An 18,117-nucleotide genomic window follows, 5' to 3' on the forward strand; every position below is an offset into this window, starting at 1 on the left:
AATTGAAATCTAATTTAAAATTTTAATTTGAGATGATTGAAAGTTGTAACATCCCAAAATATAACATAACACTGTATCATAGATTAATCACATATAATAATAAGAAGATAGAACAATTCATCAAGAATTGAGTTAGTAGAGTATTTAACTTTACAGTTATCCAAAATAACTATAAAACTAAAAACTTTACATAACAACATAAGTCTGATGCAAAAGTATAGACATAAACGGCCTGTATAAACCGAACGACTTACAAAAGGTCAACTAAACCTATTGACCGAATGATCAAATCTAAAACTATACCCAACTGATGACCGAGCGGTCTTATCCTGAGCAACAGGATCCTCTCCTTCCAATGCTTGCTCCACCGAACACTCATCACCTTCTGCTCACATCCACAGGATGATCATTGCAAAAGAAAAGATAACCGAACAGACATAATAAGACGAAACAAGAAAGTAGGGTAAACTATTGTAATTTAATTATAAACACATATATGCATTTCATGCAAGTTCAATCCATATGAAACCGAACGGTACATCATACAACAATGAATACAATTCATCACATACAACCAAAACATCATAATTCATATAAATATATATAAATCGAATATTATGACTTGACCATCCGGATTGTACGAATATGTAGCTACAGTCGTCCTTGCACTTGTGGTAGTGTAACAGCTGACACCAATCAAGCTACTACCCAAGGTTAATCCCATAATACCTACCTCGGCACCCTGAGGTGGTAGGACCTCCTGTTATTCTCACAAATGATATACCTCTTTCTATGTGAGAATGATACTCATAGAACTTCAGGATGAACGTCAGCTTAGCATATCCATATTCATACTTTACAAATCAATAATCATACACGAGACATTCCGCCTTGGAATTCTCTTCCACTGTATTCAAAAGTTCAACCTTCTCATTTTTTTTCCACAATCTATCATTCATTATTTATATTTCCATTCACAGAATAAAGAGAACATGTGAACGTTGGAGATCGAACACCTTCACACTACCCAATTGAGAGTATTGAACGATTCATAAGAGACAAAACAGAAACAATTGATCGAACGCTATTATAGACCGACCACTATAGAAACCAACTACTAGAAACTTAGCCCAAACCGAAGAGCTTAAACCGTACCCTCATAACTCAAACCAAAACTCTTAAAAACTTATACCAAACACTATACTAGACCGAGTACTTAGAGATTATAACCTATTCTACTGAACCTATTACTCACTGCTCACCACTCACATTTTCACATACTCTCATTTCCAAACCAGAAATGACCGAACGTTCTACAACAGCAAACTCCAATCCAGTTCACAAGTTCCGGCCAAACACAGAAATTGAATACAAATCAATCAAACATACCATTATTCATACATGCAAGCGTTCAAACCTCAATTCCAAACACAGAAAAATATAATTAAATCACTAGCTTCCCTTACTTTTTGAATAAACGAGATACTTCCTAAGCTTCCACAACTTTAACTAACCAGTAACCACTTCTAAAGCAACCCACTACAATTCCGATCGATGAAAAGGGACCAACCAGAGGATTAAAATAGAAACATGTTCGAAAAAAGATAGATGAAGAACACATGCAAGCTGAACAACGCTTGCATGTTCCAGAAAATACCGAAACTTAAATAAAACAAATGAGTTTACTTACCCACTTCACACAACAACTAGATTGATGGAAAAGAATTTCTGGCCACCCAGGAAGAACTCACACACAGCCTAGATGATGAAGAAGGATAAAGTGAGGATTTTTAGAGAGAAGAAGGAGAATTGTAGAAAGAAGGATGAGAAATTCAGAATTTTGGAGAGAAGAGATGCATGCAAAAGTGATAAGTGGGAAAAAGAGTTCTTTTTATACTTATAAATGAGCTCAATCTTGTAATTATTCATGTTGTTCCTCATTGAAAAGTTGTAATAGGTAGTAGATTGTTATGTAAAATATTCTACAGAAAATGGTGTATTATTTAGACTCTGTCAGCCAATTTTCGCAAAGCGAAAGCCAAAATTCGCACTGCCAGAAGAAGAAAATTCGCACAGCGCACCAGTACCTGTGCGCTGAGCGAATTAACATCAGTTAAAGTACAACAGTTAAGAAAATTCGCATAGCGCACCAGTACATGTGCGCTGAGCGAATTAATGAAATTAAGTGGCTTTAAAAGACGTGACAGAAAGACAGAAACATTCACTTCTAACATAAGTTCCAGACAAAAGAAAGAAACGAAAACATCTCAGGAACTTCCGGAGACTACTTCAAGGCATAAGACACCATTGTTGCAATGGATTGCATCAAATGTGTACGTTTTAGATGACTAGGAGTAGTTAAATTTCTCTTCCTTGGGATTGGATGTAATGAACTCACTGTGATTTAATTTTCTTGTTCAATATATCGTTGTTCGTTCATATGCTCTTTCTTGAATTTATTATCATTGTATAAAAATATAATGTTATTTGAATGTCTTTGATTACTGGAAAGTAACTTTGAACATGAACGTAGATAGAGCACTTAAGTGATTGAGATCTAGGGATAGACTCAATAACTTGATCATTCTTAACATCTAACTTAATGCAAATTGTATGTTAAATTGACTAAGGGATTATCATTTTAATATATTAATTTAGAACTAGTTGTTAAGGGATTAGGACTAGTATGTCTTGATGTGAATGTTTGAATGAAGTAATGAAATATTGAGCAGAGTTTTATATTCATATGATTCATGAAACCCAATTCCAACGAAATTTCTTTTAAATATAAATTCCTTGCACACCAACTGTTTGATAAAATACCAAAAATAGTTTCTTGTGTTGTTTTGATGTCTAATTGAGTTATAAAAGGAAGAATTGTCATGTGTTGCACAAGTCCCTTGGGAGACAATACTTTTACTTATTCACTGTATTACTTGGAACGATGTGGTATACTTGCCAAAAAGTTAACAAAAAGTTACTCAACGTTTGAAAATTTTGTTTATATACTACCGTAAAAAACGGATCAGCCAACCAGATATACACACATGTCTTTCACTTTCTGAATTTTCTAAACTCTCACAAAAACACCTCGATTCGACTAAAAGTTGAATTTAATGGTTCTAACAAAAATTAAGTTGTTTCTTTTTTAATTTGGCTAAGTTATAAGACATACACTAACTTTTTAAAAATAAAATATAAAACATCTATATTTAAGTTTTAATTTATCACTGTTTGTATGTTTAGTCTTTATTTTAACTCAAACTAAATATAAATATTAATTGATTGGTTATTTAACCACGTCTTCTCCTATGAACCTTTCTAGATACTTAAAAGAGTAATTATACTTTATACTTAAAAAAATACATTGTTAAAAAAAATATTATTACTCCCTTATGAGTTGTTTAAGCTTTATTTTTGTACTTCTCAAAGGACAAAACTTACATTATATTTTCTCTATTTTCTTTATCTCTCAATTCTACGAAAAACTATTTTTTATTTTATATGTCTCCTTAAAATTTCAATAATATTTTTTTTTATATCTCTTCGGTTTTTGTAATAGTTTAAAAATAATTTATGTACGTATCAATTGTGTTATTAAGAGATTTTTGATTAATTATAAATAAATAAATTTTTAATATATTGATAAGTGTAAATTTTTCTTTATAAATTATTTTGTTATTTTATTCTTCATTTAATCCAAAAAAAGTATTTTAAAATAATAATACAGAAAACAAAATAAGTGTTATTCAAATTATAAAGAAATATAGAAAAGATAATTATTTCTTTTCAGAATTTATACAAATTATTTTTTCCAGAAAACACCAAAGTGGGATAACATAAAACAAAGGAGTAATTTTTACATGAAATTAATAACATTTATTATTTTTTATGAAGACAATAACTGTCATTTAATAGCATTTAATATTTTAATTGAATATGCTCTTCACGTAATTTAATATTTTGATTGAACAGAGGTACTACATAACACGCTAAATTTGTAAAGACTTCATTAATTGATGTTTAATTATGAGACAGAGAAGCACAGCATGAATGAATGAAGGAATAATAAAGAGAGAAAAAGTGGAAATTTAAGGAAATTCCAGCTGGTTGCTTCAGATGTTCTGTCTGTTTTTTATCTTCTCCTTCATTTCCCACCTCCCATGATTTCTCCTACTCAGTAAAATCCGAAGGACAAACCAAAAAACAGCAACAAAACTTTCATTTCTTGTCATTTTTGCTTACTCTTTCCGATTGGCATTTGCTTCTGTTGATGGTCACACCCTCTTCTTCTTTCTGGTAAAGTTGTTTTCTTTTTCTTTTTATCGCTCCATTTACCCGGGCTTTGCTTCCCCATGTTGTTAAAATCAGATTCTGGGTGCATTGCACTGATATTCATGAACATGGTGAATGTGGGATCTGACAGAATTTTGTCCCTGTGTTTCATCTCTCTGCCTGCATTCATGGCTCGTTAGTTGTTTCATCAGCTTTTGCCATTTTTGTTGCAACGTTTGGGACTGTTTCGTGGGACTCACGTGTATACTTTTACTCGTGCTTTGGAATTTTATAACGTGGATAAAGTTGATGCCATGACGGTGGGAAAAAGTGGGGTTCAAAAGGAGCTTTTGTTAGGGGTAGAAATTTCGGCTTTCTGCTCCTTTTCTTTGTTTTTCTTTTCCTAGAAGCAGCTTTTGTGAAAAAATTATGGCGTTTGATTATGGAAACGCTTTCATTTTATTTGTTTTTCCGCATGTAACCAGTTGCGTTTTGATTAAAAATGACATTTTGTTAGGAAGGTTTGGTGTATGTTTCTTATAGGAAATGGTGTTCCTTGAGTAACGTCCGTCATTCAAATTCAGGCCTGGATGATTTGAGATTAAGGAGCAACTACCGGAGTTTCATCTGTTTCGAAAGATGGGGGTGAATTGACTTTGAGCTTCTCAGAGGCTCCATCCTAGTTGTAATCTTATGAAGTGGAGCTTCTCTGAGGTACATGTTGAAGTAAGATGATTGAGCAATTCATCAATTTCATTATTCGGCCCCCAAGGTATTACATTTTTCTCTTTGTAGGTGGTTTATCATTAATGTATTTGCATTACAAGTTTGACTAATTCGTAGCCTATGTTGTCAGCAAGGACTTGTGTGTTCAAGCTGGTAGATTCATCTTTTTATTTTATTGAAACTCAATCTGCACTGTACTTTTCAACTGAATGCCCCAATCATTTTAGGCAAAGCTATTGAGACAACTTTCACTGCATAATTAAATCGCTGCTGTTTCTGAATTTTTTTTCTTGTGTTCAAGTACCTAAGCGCCCCTGCATCCAATGCTCTACTCGTGGTTATCTTTTCTGTAGTAAATTGAATTACAGATCAGTGTATCTGATTTGTCAAATATACAGGGCTGAATATGATCCAGATCGATACCTATGGGAAAAGGAATTCACCCTTGCAGGAAGAACATACCAACGGCAGGATTTGGAGGCAAGTATGGACAGTTTTTTTTAGATTCAACTACTATTGTCCACTTTTAGGAGTTAATTTATGATTACAAGTTACTGCACATTTTTTATAACTAGATAGATTATCTTCCTTTTTTCCTTATAAACCCTGCAGCTCAAGAATTCCAGAGGTTATACCTTGCAGTGTAGCCATTATCTACCTTCACCTTTGCCTGAAGATATTTCTCTTCCTTGTGTTGTATATTGCCATGGAAATAGGTAAGTCAGCTTTTAGGAATACTGCTCTCACTGCAATAACCATGAATACAATTTTTTAACATTTTTTTTTCAGAATGACACGCTCACTCAATTCTTCTCTACTTTTATATGTATGTACATGTACAATGATACAGTGGATGTAGGGCTGATGCCAATGAAGCTGCTGTTATTCTTCTTCCATCAAATATTACTGTTTTTACTCTTGACTTCTCGGGGTCAGGCTTATCTGATGGAGACCATGTTAGCCTTGGTTGGCATGAAGTAAGTTTACCTATGTATTTATTTCTTTAATTAGTTTCCGAAATTATATGTTTATTCATCTGACTAAGTTTTCTCTTGAGTATCTTTAAATTTTATCTTTCATGAAATTAACAAGGCAACACATGTATACACTTGCATCATGTGTATGCTTATCTGTGTAATTTTCCTGCAATGTTTTCTGAGTTTAATATTTTTCCGGGACAGAAAGACGATCTCAAGATAGTGGTGTCATATTTAAGAAGCAACAAGCAAGTATCTCGTATCGGTCTTTGGGGACGATCAATGGGTGCTGTTACTAGGTATTACTACTTCCAATCAGCTTCTTTGATTTTTTATGCAGTAGTAATTTCTTTCTATGTTCTTATATTACATGGTAATTGAACAAAAATCAAAAAGAGGCCTTTCAAGAAAGTCTAAACTTTAGAACTAAATGCTGGGTTTTTAAAGTTTGTGTAATTATAAGCCTCATATATGAGAATCTCTATTGTAATCTACTTCTCATTATGCTTTGGTGTGGTGTAGCCTTCTTTATGGAGCTGAAGACCCTTCTATTGCTGGGATGGTGTTGGATAGTGCCTTTTCAAACCTGTATGGTCTGATGCTGGAGCTCGCTGATGTCTATAAAATTCGACTTCCAAAGTTCACTGTACACATTCTCTCTCCCTCCTTCCTTATTGTGTGCATATGTAGTACTTTAGATTCTATCTTCTCCTTGGAATTAAAATAGAAAAAGAGGATCTTCGTCTGGTTACCTTTTGGAACGATATGATACAAACCTATGGATTGTAGTAGTTCATGGTATCTGCCACATGTGTGCATCATCAATATAATTTTTTTCTGGTTGTAAAAGATTTGACTATTGATCTGTTAGTTACTGATTAGTTGATCAAATAATTAATAGGAGGATGTAAGGGGAAAAGGGGGATTCAGATGTTACTTCTTTATAAATAGAGTATTAGCTCTTTGTTAAGGGGATCCAATTCAAAAGACACTATTTTTTCTATGACATAAGATATGGTTCCAGCACAATGTTAATAAGGACAAATACAATGATTTTCTAAAAACCCAAAACTTATTGCATAAGTTTCTAATATGACTAAGAAATAAAGAACAAATCTTATGTGATCACATATATATCCTCTTTTCACTTTTTGGATGTTAGATGGACTAGAATCATTTTTGTCTTAGGTGACAATATGTTTAGATTATTATATTTGACTAATCTTGTTTGTAGATGATTTTTAATACATAAATATTGGTTATTGATTTAAATAATTCATATTGATCTAATATACATATCCATGTCCCTCTGTCTTTCATTTTGGAGACTACATCTCTCACATTGTCCGTGTCCACGTCGGTATCCATGCTACACAGTTGCCTTCTTCTGCTGAATGATTCTCATATAAATACTAGTTCACTACATGCTGTCAATCTGACTTTCAGCCCACTATATCTGCTAAACTGCCATATATTCATTTCAGCATATTATCCTAATTAAGATAATAGAATAACAGCTACAAATACAAATAAATGCACAATCCCATGTAGATTGCTTTTGGCCCATTAATTCTATTGACACTAAAATAAATGGGCTATAAACTTTGATTGTCTTCTGGAATGTAATATTATGAGCATTTCTAATTTTGACTAAGTCTAAGAATTTTGCTGATTTTTTCCAAATTAGGTTAAAATGGCTGTACAATACATGCGGCGGGTTATTGAGAAGAAAGCAAAGTTTGATATCATGGACCTGAACTGTTTGCTGGTATGGATTCATTCTGCAATTTTTCTTGACCTGGTCCACTTTAGAAATTGTAGAATTATTAATGTAAACTTAATTTATCATGTATGTTTTCACCTTTGAATCCTCCTCTTCTATTTATTGTTAACAAGAGAGATATTGTTATAATAAATTTTAACCATTTATTGCGTTTTACTGCTTACTACCATTGAAATAAAAATCAACTAAAACTGTGAAAGAAGAATGGGGTACATGGATGGCTGATTTAGTGGATTAGTTGGCTTTATGCCAACCTCAATAAATGGTTATGATTTATTAAACAGAACAAATTCTGTTAACAAGAAACAGGATAGGATCCCAATCCTACTTTCACCTTGAAATCTTACACGTTTGGATTCACCCAATTATTAGGGAGAACTCGCAACTTTTTTTATTCTCCAACGAATTTTTATTATAAATTATGTTGAACACAAACTATTTGACACATAATTATAGTATAACGATAGCATTCCTTTTTTTGGCTAAACAGATAGTTTAGTCACTTCCTTTCATGACTATCTTAATGCTTTAAAAGCTTACAGGTTGCACCGAAGACATTCATTCCTGTTTTATTTGGACATGGCAATGATGACCAATTCATTCAGCCTCACCATTCTGATCTCATCTCTGAATTATATGCGGTATTCCTTCAAGCCATCAGGCCAATGGTTTTAAAAGAAATATACTATTCTGCACTCTTTTCTACAAACAATATATATAAGTTGGTCTCTATATTTGTAGGGAGACAAAAATATCATAAAATTTGATGGTGATCACAACTCCTCCAGACCACAGTTCTTTTTTGACTCAATTTCCCTCTTCTTCTACAATGTCCTCCGCCCTCCTCACATTCCCAAATCTCGCAAGCTTTACGGATATCTTGATGTAGGGGATTTGAAGATTGGTTCTGCTGTGAATGAGGTATTAGCACTTGAGAGAAAGAGAGTCTACAAGAAATGCACATGAAATTATACTTTGTGCCAAGAATGTAATTTGTGAACTCAAACAATGATACATCAGCAAACTTCTGTCGTAAGTGCCTGCAGCCTGTAAAATTTGAGATGTCAACTCCCAATTCACCTTTTGAAAATATTAGAAGGAAATGTTATTGTGTAGATATATATGCTCACTCAATTCAGTTTTGTTATATGTTTTATTTGAATAACGAAAGACTAATTTTCCCTTGCTTTCATTCAGAGCTTATTATTGGGGATAATCTCTAGTTTACAGTCTGCAACTATTGATGCTGCAAGTTCATCTTCCGCTCCTAGAGAGCATACTCCAAAAGTTGCTCCTAGAGCTGCTCCTGTACGATAGTTCCTTCCATTTTGTCTCTGTAATTTTGAGTAAAAATCTTTGTGCTGTTAATTCATTAATTGCTTTCAATGCAGGACTCCATGATCAGAGAGCAACTAATGCATGGAAATTATGAACCTGGACATGATGAACCTGCAGATATGAAGGTGATTTTGTCAAGGACCCTGTCTGAATTAAGAAATTATTCAGGAATTTTTTACATCTAGATCCACTATTTCCATCTAAAGCGGATTTGTTTACCTTTTTTTGGTTATAATCATTTTCTGTCCATTGCATTAGTGGTCTTAAAATGCCTTTGTAGATCTTGACTCATTTTTATTTTGTTCTGAAATGGACTTCTAATGATTCAACAGGATGAGCCAAATGACTTGACTGAAGATTATTATTCATACACCAGCTCAACTCGAGAAAGCTTGGGCAGATGTTCTTCTTTAGTATTCAGCGATGAAGAATCTTGTCCAGATTACAGGGACGATGATAATGGTTCCGAGGTCTGTCTCTGATACGCATACATGCATGCAAATGCACATGATATTTGATCTAATTATTAGTTGAGGATATATATTATTTGGAAGTGATGTGAGAAACTTAGGTGATAGTAACTTGTGTGCTCAAGCCGTGGTTGAATAAACTTTTGCATAGACATACAGGAAGAAGTATTAAAAAAAAACATTTATGGGAAAACAAAATAAGAATATAAAGTAAATTGAACTTCTTTCATTCTAAAATCAACTTAATGTCTTAACTTCTATGAAGTTCCATTATCTTACTGCTCTAAAAGTTGAGGTGTATAAGTTGATTTTAACTTGTAGTAGACTATTTGGGATGGTTGTAATGTGTTTCATGTGTCTAATAATATTGAAACACTCTTGAAGGTATTTGCAACACCCCTTGGAAGCCTGAGAGAAATATCTGCAGACCCTAAAGAAGAGGAAAAGGGCCAGAAAAAGAAGAAGAAGAAAGCTGAAAGATCCACAAAGAAGCACAAGTCTGACAGATTTGAGAAGTGGGAGTCCCTCAGTCGAAAGCTGAGACTTTGCATTCTGAAGGGATCTGCCAATCGGAGACCAAAGCCCTCATGACATGTCTTGACTACTGTGTGTTACATATTTAGCTAACTACATGTTTTCATAAGATCAATGTAAGACACTGCTATATTTAGGCACTTCATGAAACTCAACTTGTTTGTAGGTAACTAGTTGATTGACTCCATTCTCATTTGGGAAATGATTCAGCATTTATTTTTGTGCGAAATGTTGGTTTCTCTTTCTGGCTCATCTTTCACTACTTGTTTACTTTTGCAGCAATGTTACTTGTTTGTCATTCTCACCTTATTGCTTAGTGTAGCAGTATCTACATTGGGGGCATAATGTGCTTTTTATGTGATGTGTCAGGAATATCAATTCTGCCTTAACTATATTTTTATCATAGCATGAATTTGTTCTTCCGGATTCCGTTTGTGTCTTTTAAATCTTTTTCTCTTAATTAGATTCTATTCAATATTTTTTATTGGCTGAACATCCATTTTTGTCTTTGAAAGATATAAACGGTGACAGGTAGATATCTGAAAGAATTTTTGTAACATTTATGTTTTTATAGTTTTCAATTGTTGGACACTAATTCTTCTGTTTGGGTCGTAAAAGATGTGTGCTAAGTGTTAAGGTTTCATCTTTTTTACTAGTCGGTGTTTAACCCTCTTATCCAGGTCAATGCCTGCCCAGATTTGAAAATAAACCTTTCCTTTGTGCTTCTTAATCTTCTTCCTATGCAGACAAACACTGCTGCTTCATCTCTTCAATTTCTTCCAGTTCTTCAATGTCTAACGATGGATCTATCGAAGAGGAGGTTTACACAAACACCAATAACATCCAAGTCAATTATATAAAGAATCGACACCACTCTTTACCCAAAATCTAAAATCTGGATTAATGGACTTTTCACCTATATGCTGTCCTACTTTTTTCATTTCTAGCTAATGCGACTTGGATTCACACATGGATTCCCAACCGCTCATTCATCTCTTCATTCCTTCCATGGTAAAATAAGAGGATCTGGAAGCAGAAGGACCTGCAGAGAAGAAGAATAAAAGAAGGATATGCAGAGAGAAGAAGAATAAAAGAAGGATATGCAGAGAGAAGAAGAAGAAAGAGAAAGATATGCAGAGAGAAGAAGAAGAAAAAGAAGGATATGCAGAGAGAAGAAGAAGAAAAAGAAGGATATGCAGAGAGAAGAAGAAGAAAAAGAAGAATGCCTTTATTTATCAAGTTGAGCACTAAGAAATTTCAGCAACATATTCTCAAATATGATAATGATGTTTACTAGTAGTCAAAATTCTAACTAAAATTACTAAATAAAAATAAAATAAAAATCTATACTATATTTCGACTCATGATAAATTCCAACCAATAATAAAAAATATCTTTAAAAACGTTAGAAAATATTATTATAATTGTCGTGTTAATTTGTGTTTACTCAACCTATTGGGTTAGCACACTAAGAATTGGCCCATATAGCGCTTAGAGTGCTTAGCACAATTCTTAGTTTAAAAATGTTAATTTAAAATTACTTAATTATTAACATGTAAAAAAAAGGTTTAATTGCTTCCTTTGTCCCCAGTTTGGTTGAATTGTGTCAAATTCATCCTCATTTTTAAAAAAGTTTCATTGTCGTCCTCACGTGGTATAAAAGTGTCAATTGAATCCAAACATAGGAAAAATTTGTGTCAAAGTAGTCATTTTTCCTATATATCTGTGTCTTCCTTTCATATGTCACTTCTCTGGAGCTATGAAAAGCCTTAAATTGGATAAGGTAAAATGAATATCTGTACTTGATTGTATGAAAGGAAGACACAGAGATATAGGAAAAATGACTACTTTGACACAAATTTTTTCTATGTTTGGATTCAATTGACACTTTTACACCACGTGAGGACGACAATGAAACTTTTTTAAAAATGAGGATGAATTTGACACAATTCAACCAAACTGGGGACAAAGGAAGCAATTAAACCTAAAAAAAATGTATTAATTTTAATTAAAATATTTAAAATTAAATACTGTTTAAAATAAACGAGTAGTTTGTCTAAAAGTAATATTCAAGCAATCTTTCAAAGAAAACTTAAAATTTACACTATTTTATGATAATTTTGTGGTCATAATACATGTAGATATAGTTCTTTAAGAATTATGATAATACGTGCCCTTTTAAATTTAGTCATTGAACTTAATTACTTACTCTTATTTTTATTCTGAATATTTTTTTAATTTTTTAATTAAATATTACATCAACAAAAATTGTAAGTCATATTTTTATTTCCTTTTTTTTATTTGTTATTTTTACATTCCTTTCACGTGGTTTTTGGTTTATCTTAACTTTTTGTTTTTTTATCTTTATATCAATTTCACCATTTTAAATTTAATACTTATAATGTTAAGATGTGTCGAGTCTTACCTTCAAAGTTTATTGTGAAGTTTGAGTAAATATTTTACATTTTCATTGATTTGATTCATTTAATAAAATGAATATATAAGGTCAAATGATATGATACTACTTATTTATTGTACTTATGAAATAACCATATTTTGCTCTGTAAACTCAAATTTGAAAAATGTTATAGTAGATTTTATAGCCGTATATCGTGTGTATTATAACTAACAAAATTACATATATTTGATCATATAATCATTAAACTGATTTTTGAATGCTTAAATCATTAACTAAATTTCATAAACCACTAATCAAATTAAAAAGTATATTTTAAAGCTTTGATCTTATAAGAATTTAAATTTTAAATGGAAAATTTAATATAAAAATGTATAATATGAAAATTAAGGTGACTCATGATAAGATACTAATGCCTTTGTAAGTATTTTATTTATAATGGAAGATTTAATTGAAAATGTAGAAGTACTTTCTAATATTATGGTAAGACGTAAGTGATCAAGTTTAAACACTTAATTGAAGATGAAATATTATGATATCATAATGTTTTGGAAAAATAAAAACCGTTTTGATTAATGAGTGTATACAGCATCAATTATCACCCATAAGTCTTATTATTACCATAATGTTTTGAAGAATGCTGTGTTATTACCATATAGTCTAATTAATATTTTCTCTTGAAATAGTACATCTGCAAGAATTACAGTGCACATTTAACATACTTAAACACAGCTTAATACAGTGATTAGCACAATCGATCACAACCATCCCCAGTCAAGTGATTTGTATCACCCCACCATAATCTTCTTATAAACTACCATGGTTTTTATGAAGCAGATGATAAGATTTTTTCTATTAACCCAATTCAAATTAGTTCTCTAAAATAATTGAAGGCTGGATGCTTAGTCAAGTACTGAACATTTGAACTGAAAACTAAGAACCTTGGAAATCTATGATGATCAGATCCTCTCGTCTATTAAGAAATACATAGAAAACAGAAACTAAGCTTAGAAGGAAGATAGAATGAGTCCTAGAACACAACCTACACATTACACCAAATCACAGATTACTGCCACCAACCTTATCCAATTCCTCACCACTTCTGGTAGACATACCCAATGAAGGATCAAATTGCTCTTGGCCAAGAAAAACAGTGCTAGGATGTTGGTATTGTGACATGCTTGACTCCAGTATCTGAAGTGGAAGCACCATGTCTGGCTTTGAATACGATCCGTCCATGTTTAGCCGTTGCTTCTTGGTTGATCTCTCCCCTTTAGGGCTGTCAGCAGGGGAACCAATATGGCAACCAGAATCTGGAGTCAATGGTTCATGGTGTGATGAAAAAGATTCCATGGAAAGACTCTTTGCTGGGACACGGTCTTTGGCAGCCTTTTCTGGGTCGGGGGTAGACGGGTCGGTCTTATTATCCGGTTCTTGGCACACGTCCCCCGGAACCACAGCCACAACCTCAGTGTCAGGTGCCTCTGAAAGAACCCCACTGAGCCGCTGTTGTTCTTCGATTATCTTTTTCAGGTATTTACCCTGGGCTTCTATCCGTAATTGTAGCTGTCTCTGCACCTGTTTCACATTAAAATACAAAATTACTAGCTTGGCATCTTAATTACAAATAATTAATCAGTCTGTTTATTCTATCTTCACTTTGTTCAAAAAATTATAAAGTTAAATTTAGATCAACAAAAACACAAATTTTAAACTCCATTTTCATATAATGCAGTACAGCTTGAGCCAGATATGTGTCGATGTTTCATCATGAGACATACATACAGTTTGAATGGTACAACCAAGAACTAAGTTATCATATAACTAATTTGTGTAACTGGCATAAATCCATAGAGAGATCAATACCTCTCACATGATAACGTGAAATAGAAATCATAAAATACAATCAGTTGACACTGTGAAGTCATCAGATCAGCCGAAATAGGAAAATATACCTCCAATTGTTCATGTAGTCGCTTCTGGACCTCCATTTGAAGCTTTAGTGCTTCAGTAATCTGCATCCCACTGCAGACAGATAAGCCCACAAGTAAATTATTAATCCCTTATTATACCACCAATCATCAAACAATCAAGAGCTGTTGGTTAAAGAGTTACATTATCCATTAATATTTATAACGCATTGAATACAGAAAAACAGATAAAACTGTGTTTGTTAACACTAGCAAATTTCATCGGGATGTGAAAGTATTGGTGACGGTTAAAGCCTTGCAAAATGTGCTCTAGTGACCCGAATAATTTTTCTTTTTTAATTATACGCCATCACCAACTCGTAGAAGTATAAAATCCCAAACGTGAGGGGGGAATAAGAAGCAGCAATACTCACGATGAACCATCGAGATTGGAAAGCACATCCCCAGTTTCTTTCTTGTCAGCCTTTTTCCCTTCTATCAACAAATTTAGAAGTTATCATACCAAACAAATCTAAAGGAGAAACCAGAGTACAATAAATGCTTAATTGACTAGAAGTAACAAAGAAAAAAAGCCCTCAACGTGATTTACGCAAATAGTTTAAATTACAGAAGTCAGATAGACATACCATCAGATGAGGAATCCGGTAAATATTTTGCTAGTCGGTACTTCTGTAAGAAACAGGGAAGAAAATGAAAAACCAGTATTTACATAGAATAATGGACATCAAGTTAAGAGGCCCTTTAAGTGCACATTACCTGTAAATGGCTTTTGACATGGTAAATGGTCAATCCTTGTACACCCATAACTCTAAGGACACCTTTGGGTGTGGCACCTAGCAAAAAGAACAGTTATATTTAAAACACTTTTATAAGGAATGGTAAAATCATGCATAGAAGCTCGAAATACTCCTCAGCTAACAATAGGATATCTAACCAGCATAAGTATACAGATACAAAATTGACGAGTAGTAGATGCATTTATTTTATTACCCGCTACACAACCTAGCCTTCTCATTTTACGGACTAAAGTTGCGTTTTAAGTTTGAGAGCAGCAAAAAACAACTTTCAGATCCCAGTTAAGCAAAAATAGAGGAAGAAATACTCACGATCTGGCCCACCAAGTTGAGCCACAGCATCAACGAAGCGCTCGTGTAATTCATGTGTCCACCGTAGACGTTGTTTTGAGGTAAGATTAGAGTTGTTGCTATGACTGTTTCCTCCATTGCCAGGATCCATTGCGCTGCCACCACAATCTATGTGCTGACCATGAACTAATGAATTACCTCCAACTAAACTTGCACTAGGAACATTCTTTGAATGATACATTTGTCATTTATCTGACAGCAAACAAATAAAAGTGAATATAATGCAATATGGAAATTAATTCAATCACCGTCAACTTGACAGCATATTGAAAGAGAGGTTTGTAAAAAACAGAGGGAAGAATCAGACATGCAAGCGGGCAGACACATAAATCTACTGATTCCACAAGAAAAGAGCAACCTTTTGAATTTTCTTAGTTCATAGTGTATACATTACTTATAGTATTACAAAATTAGCATGTTTTGTCCCAATTCCTGATGCGAATTAATTCAATTCATATTTGGTTCTATCGTGAACTCACATTATGTAAGTCTCCCTCAATCAACTTTTCCGGTTGTCATTAACAAAATTTACACAATGGATCCTTTAAAACTCTGAACACAAACCTTAAAAATAATCCCTGACATCCAATGGACCATTTCATCAAAGTTGAATAGAATTTTCATTCATTTTATTGCAAAGCTCTTCTTTACCTAAAGCCTCTCGATTTCTTTCTTCAGGTGAGTTCCCAGGAAAAAACTCGAGCCTCATGGAAAGGCACACTGTTTCCTTGTCTACAACACATAAAGAAGAGTGATTCTTAGCCTAAAGTCATCTGATAACTAGGTAAAATTCTGTAGTGTTTGTACTTGATGAAAGCACTCGATAGAAACACAAATCAAATGAACTTATAAGTGAGTTTAGCCTTTGTAAATTTATAAACTGTATCCTTCAAATATCATCTAATCCTAATAAAACTAAATCATCAGCTGCAGTTTTGCAGAATAAATATCGATACTGCTAGAAACGAAGAGCACATCAGAAAAAAATAAACCATCAAAATTTAAGGTGATCCTTCTTTCCCTAACATAGGTTAAACCCACCCAGAATGTCCGAGATGAAAAGCCTAGCACCCCATCCAACAAGGCTGATTTTTGCAGATACTAGGAAATTGAAAGAGACATCATTCTTATTTGTATAGCGCTAAAAAATCACTATCGTAATTGCTGCTTGCAAAAGAATTCATTAATCAGATGCAACCTGATAACATCAGCAAATTGGGACCCAGAGCTAAAAGTTGACTTATTTTCATCATGCTAACACCTTTGAATATCAATTAGCACCAACAAAATCGATGATTAGAAACATTACACATGGAACAGAACACCCCCAGGATTCTCACCATAGCTGAAACAATTGTAACAAACCAACTAACCGACATTAAAAAACACAAACCTACTCCTGGTAACTGGGGTTCTGGCCCCACATGAAGAACACCACAACTCTCAAATGGAAAAAAAAAAAAAAACTGCAAATTTTACACCTCCCAGACCAACTCTTTGAAATGTTCTATTTCCCAGCACCAAGCCCAAAACTTCAAAAGTGGGGCAATACAAAAATCAAAGTATAAAAATGTAAAACGCGAACTTCAAGCCAAGGCATGGACAGTTGCCTCATTAAGATGAAGCTCAAACCAAAGAAACCTAAAGGGTCACCAAAAATGATAAAAACAAAAAACACAAATGAAAGAAACCACAGAAGCACAATCCTCAGTGACAGATGCAGAGAGAAAGAGAGAGACGGATAGAATACAAAGCTTGACTAAAAACTGAAATCGATAGAAGGAAGAAAAGGGGGAAGAGAAATACATACTCAGATCTACAAAATCCAACGCATACAAATTTTCTCCCCACTCCAATTTCGGAGCTGAGGAGTGCTGTGCTCTGTGTTTTTCTCTCTCTCTTCGTTTCTCTCTCTTCGTTTCTCTCTCTTCAAACACAGTGATGCCCTCCAATGAAATTAATCGATTTTTAGGGGATTGCTATAGTAAATTATTAATCTTATTATTATAATTATTAATTAAAAGAATGAAAAAAAGGAAAACAAAACAAAAACTAAGATTAATGCCACGCGTTTTCTTTCTCACTTTACGCAATACTATTGATAGAAATAGTTTAATTACGATAGAGTTTTCAAACTCTAAAATTCTAATCAAGTCCTGTGATATAATTAAGAGTTATTAACTTTCAAGTAATCATTTTAAAATCATTCAAAAACCACTTTTTACATCATCCTATTATCACTTAATGATAAATATATGGTCATGTTAAAACCTTTTAAACTAATTATTTTAAAGTTTATATTAAAAACATTTTTTTATTAATTGATAATATGAAATCATTTATACTGCCGTCTATTAAACTTTATTTAATAATGTTTTACAATTAAACTCCAATTCCTGGTTTATATGTATGAGTCATAAAAATACGATTCAAGAGAAATAGATCGTTAAAGTTCATTCCTTAATAATAATGCATTGAAATATCAGTATTTATTAATAAATAAAAGTGATCCTTTAAAGGCA

The 18,117-nt window shown here is 33.0% G+C and overlaps 2 protein-coding genes across 9 annotated transcripts; one reads left to right on the plus strand and one right to left on the minus strand.

Annotated features, from left to right (window-relative positions):
• The first annotated feature begins 4,024 nt into the window (after positions 1 to 4,024).
• LOC124848664 (uncharacterized) lies at positions 4,025 to 10,332 on the plus strand. Of its 5 annotated transcripts, none has more exons than XM_047326416.2 (14): positions 4,025 to 4,299; positions 4,797 to 5,047; positions 5,400 to 5,481; positions 5,614 to 5,717; positions 5,852 to 5,978; positions 6,183 to 6,277; positions 6,501 to 6,624; positions 7,666 to 7,746; positions 8,304 to 8,402; positions 8,503 to 8,682; positions 8,959 to 9,069; positions 9,153 to 9,224; positions 9,432 to 9,569; positions 9,954 to 10,332. In XM_047326416.2, the coding sequence occupies exons 2-14, from the start codon at positions 5,007 to 5,009 to the stop codon at positions 10,158 to 10,160; spliced, it is 1,461 nt and encodes a 486-aa protein (XP_047182372.1). In that variant the 5' UTR covers positions 4,025 to 4,299; positions 4,797 to 5,006; the 3' UTR covers positions 10,161 to 10,332. The 5 variants fall into 5 exon arrangements, with proteins under 5 accessions (XP_047182372.1, XP_047182373.1, XP_047182374.1 ...); XM_047326417.2 differs by having other exon boundaries at positions 4,819 to 5,047; XM_047326418.2 differs by having other exon boundaries at positions 4,860 to 5,047; positions 5,400 to 5,485.
• A 3,101-nt stretch (positions 10,333 to 13,433) lies between these two features.
• LOC124848651 (myb-like HTH transcriptional regulator family protein) lies at positions 13,434 to 17,565 on the minus strand. Of its 4 annotated transcripts, none has more exons than XM_088115165.1 (8): positions 17,406 to 17,559; positions 16,247 to 16,327; positions 15,557 to 15,787; positions 15,207 to 15,283; positions 15,077 to 15,119; positions 14,864 to 14,924; positions 14,475 to 14,544; positions 13,434 to 14,097 (listed from the first exon to the last, which is right to left on the minus strand). In XM_088115165.1, the coding sequence occupies exons 3-8, from the start codon at positions 15,774 to 15,776 to the stop codon at positions 13,579 to 13,581; spliced, it is 990 nt and encodes a 329-aa protein (XP_087971291.1). In that variant the 5' UTR covers positions 15,777 to 15,787; positions 16,247 to 16,327; positions 17,406 to 17,559; the 3' UTR covers positions 13,434 to 13,578. The 4 variants fall into 4 exon arrangements, with proteins under 4 accessions (XP_087971291.1, XP_047182347.1, XP_047182348.1 ...); XM_047326391.2 differs by having other exon boundaries at positions 16,160 to 16,327; XM_047326392.2 differs by lacking the exon at positions 16,247 to 16,327 and having other exon boundaries at positions 14,864 to 14,921; positions 17,406 to 17,565.
• Positions 17,566 to 18,117: the final 552 nt, after the last annotated feature.

The sequence above is a fragment of the Vigna umbellata genome, chromosome 5 (assembly GCF_029865625.1).
Source record: "Vigna umbellata cultivar VRB3 chromosome 5, Vumbellata_1.0, whole genome shotgun sequence".
Classification (NCBI taxonomy): Eukaryota; Viridiplantae; Streptophyta; class Magnoliopsida; order Fabales; family Fabaceae; genus Vigna; species Vigna umbellata.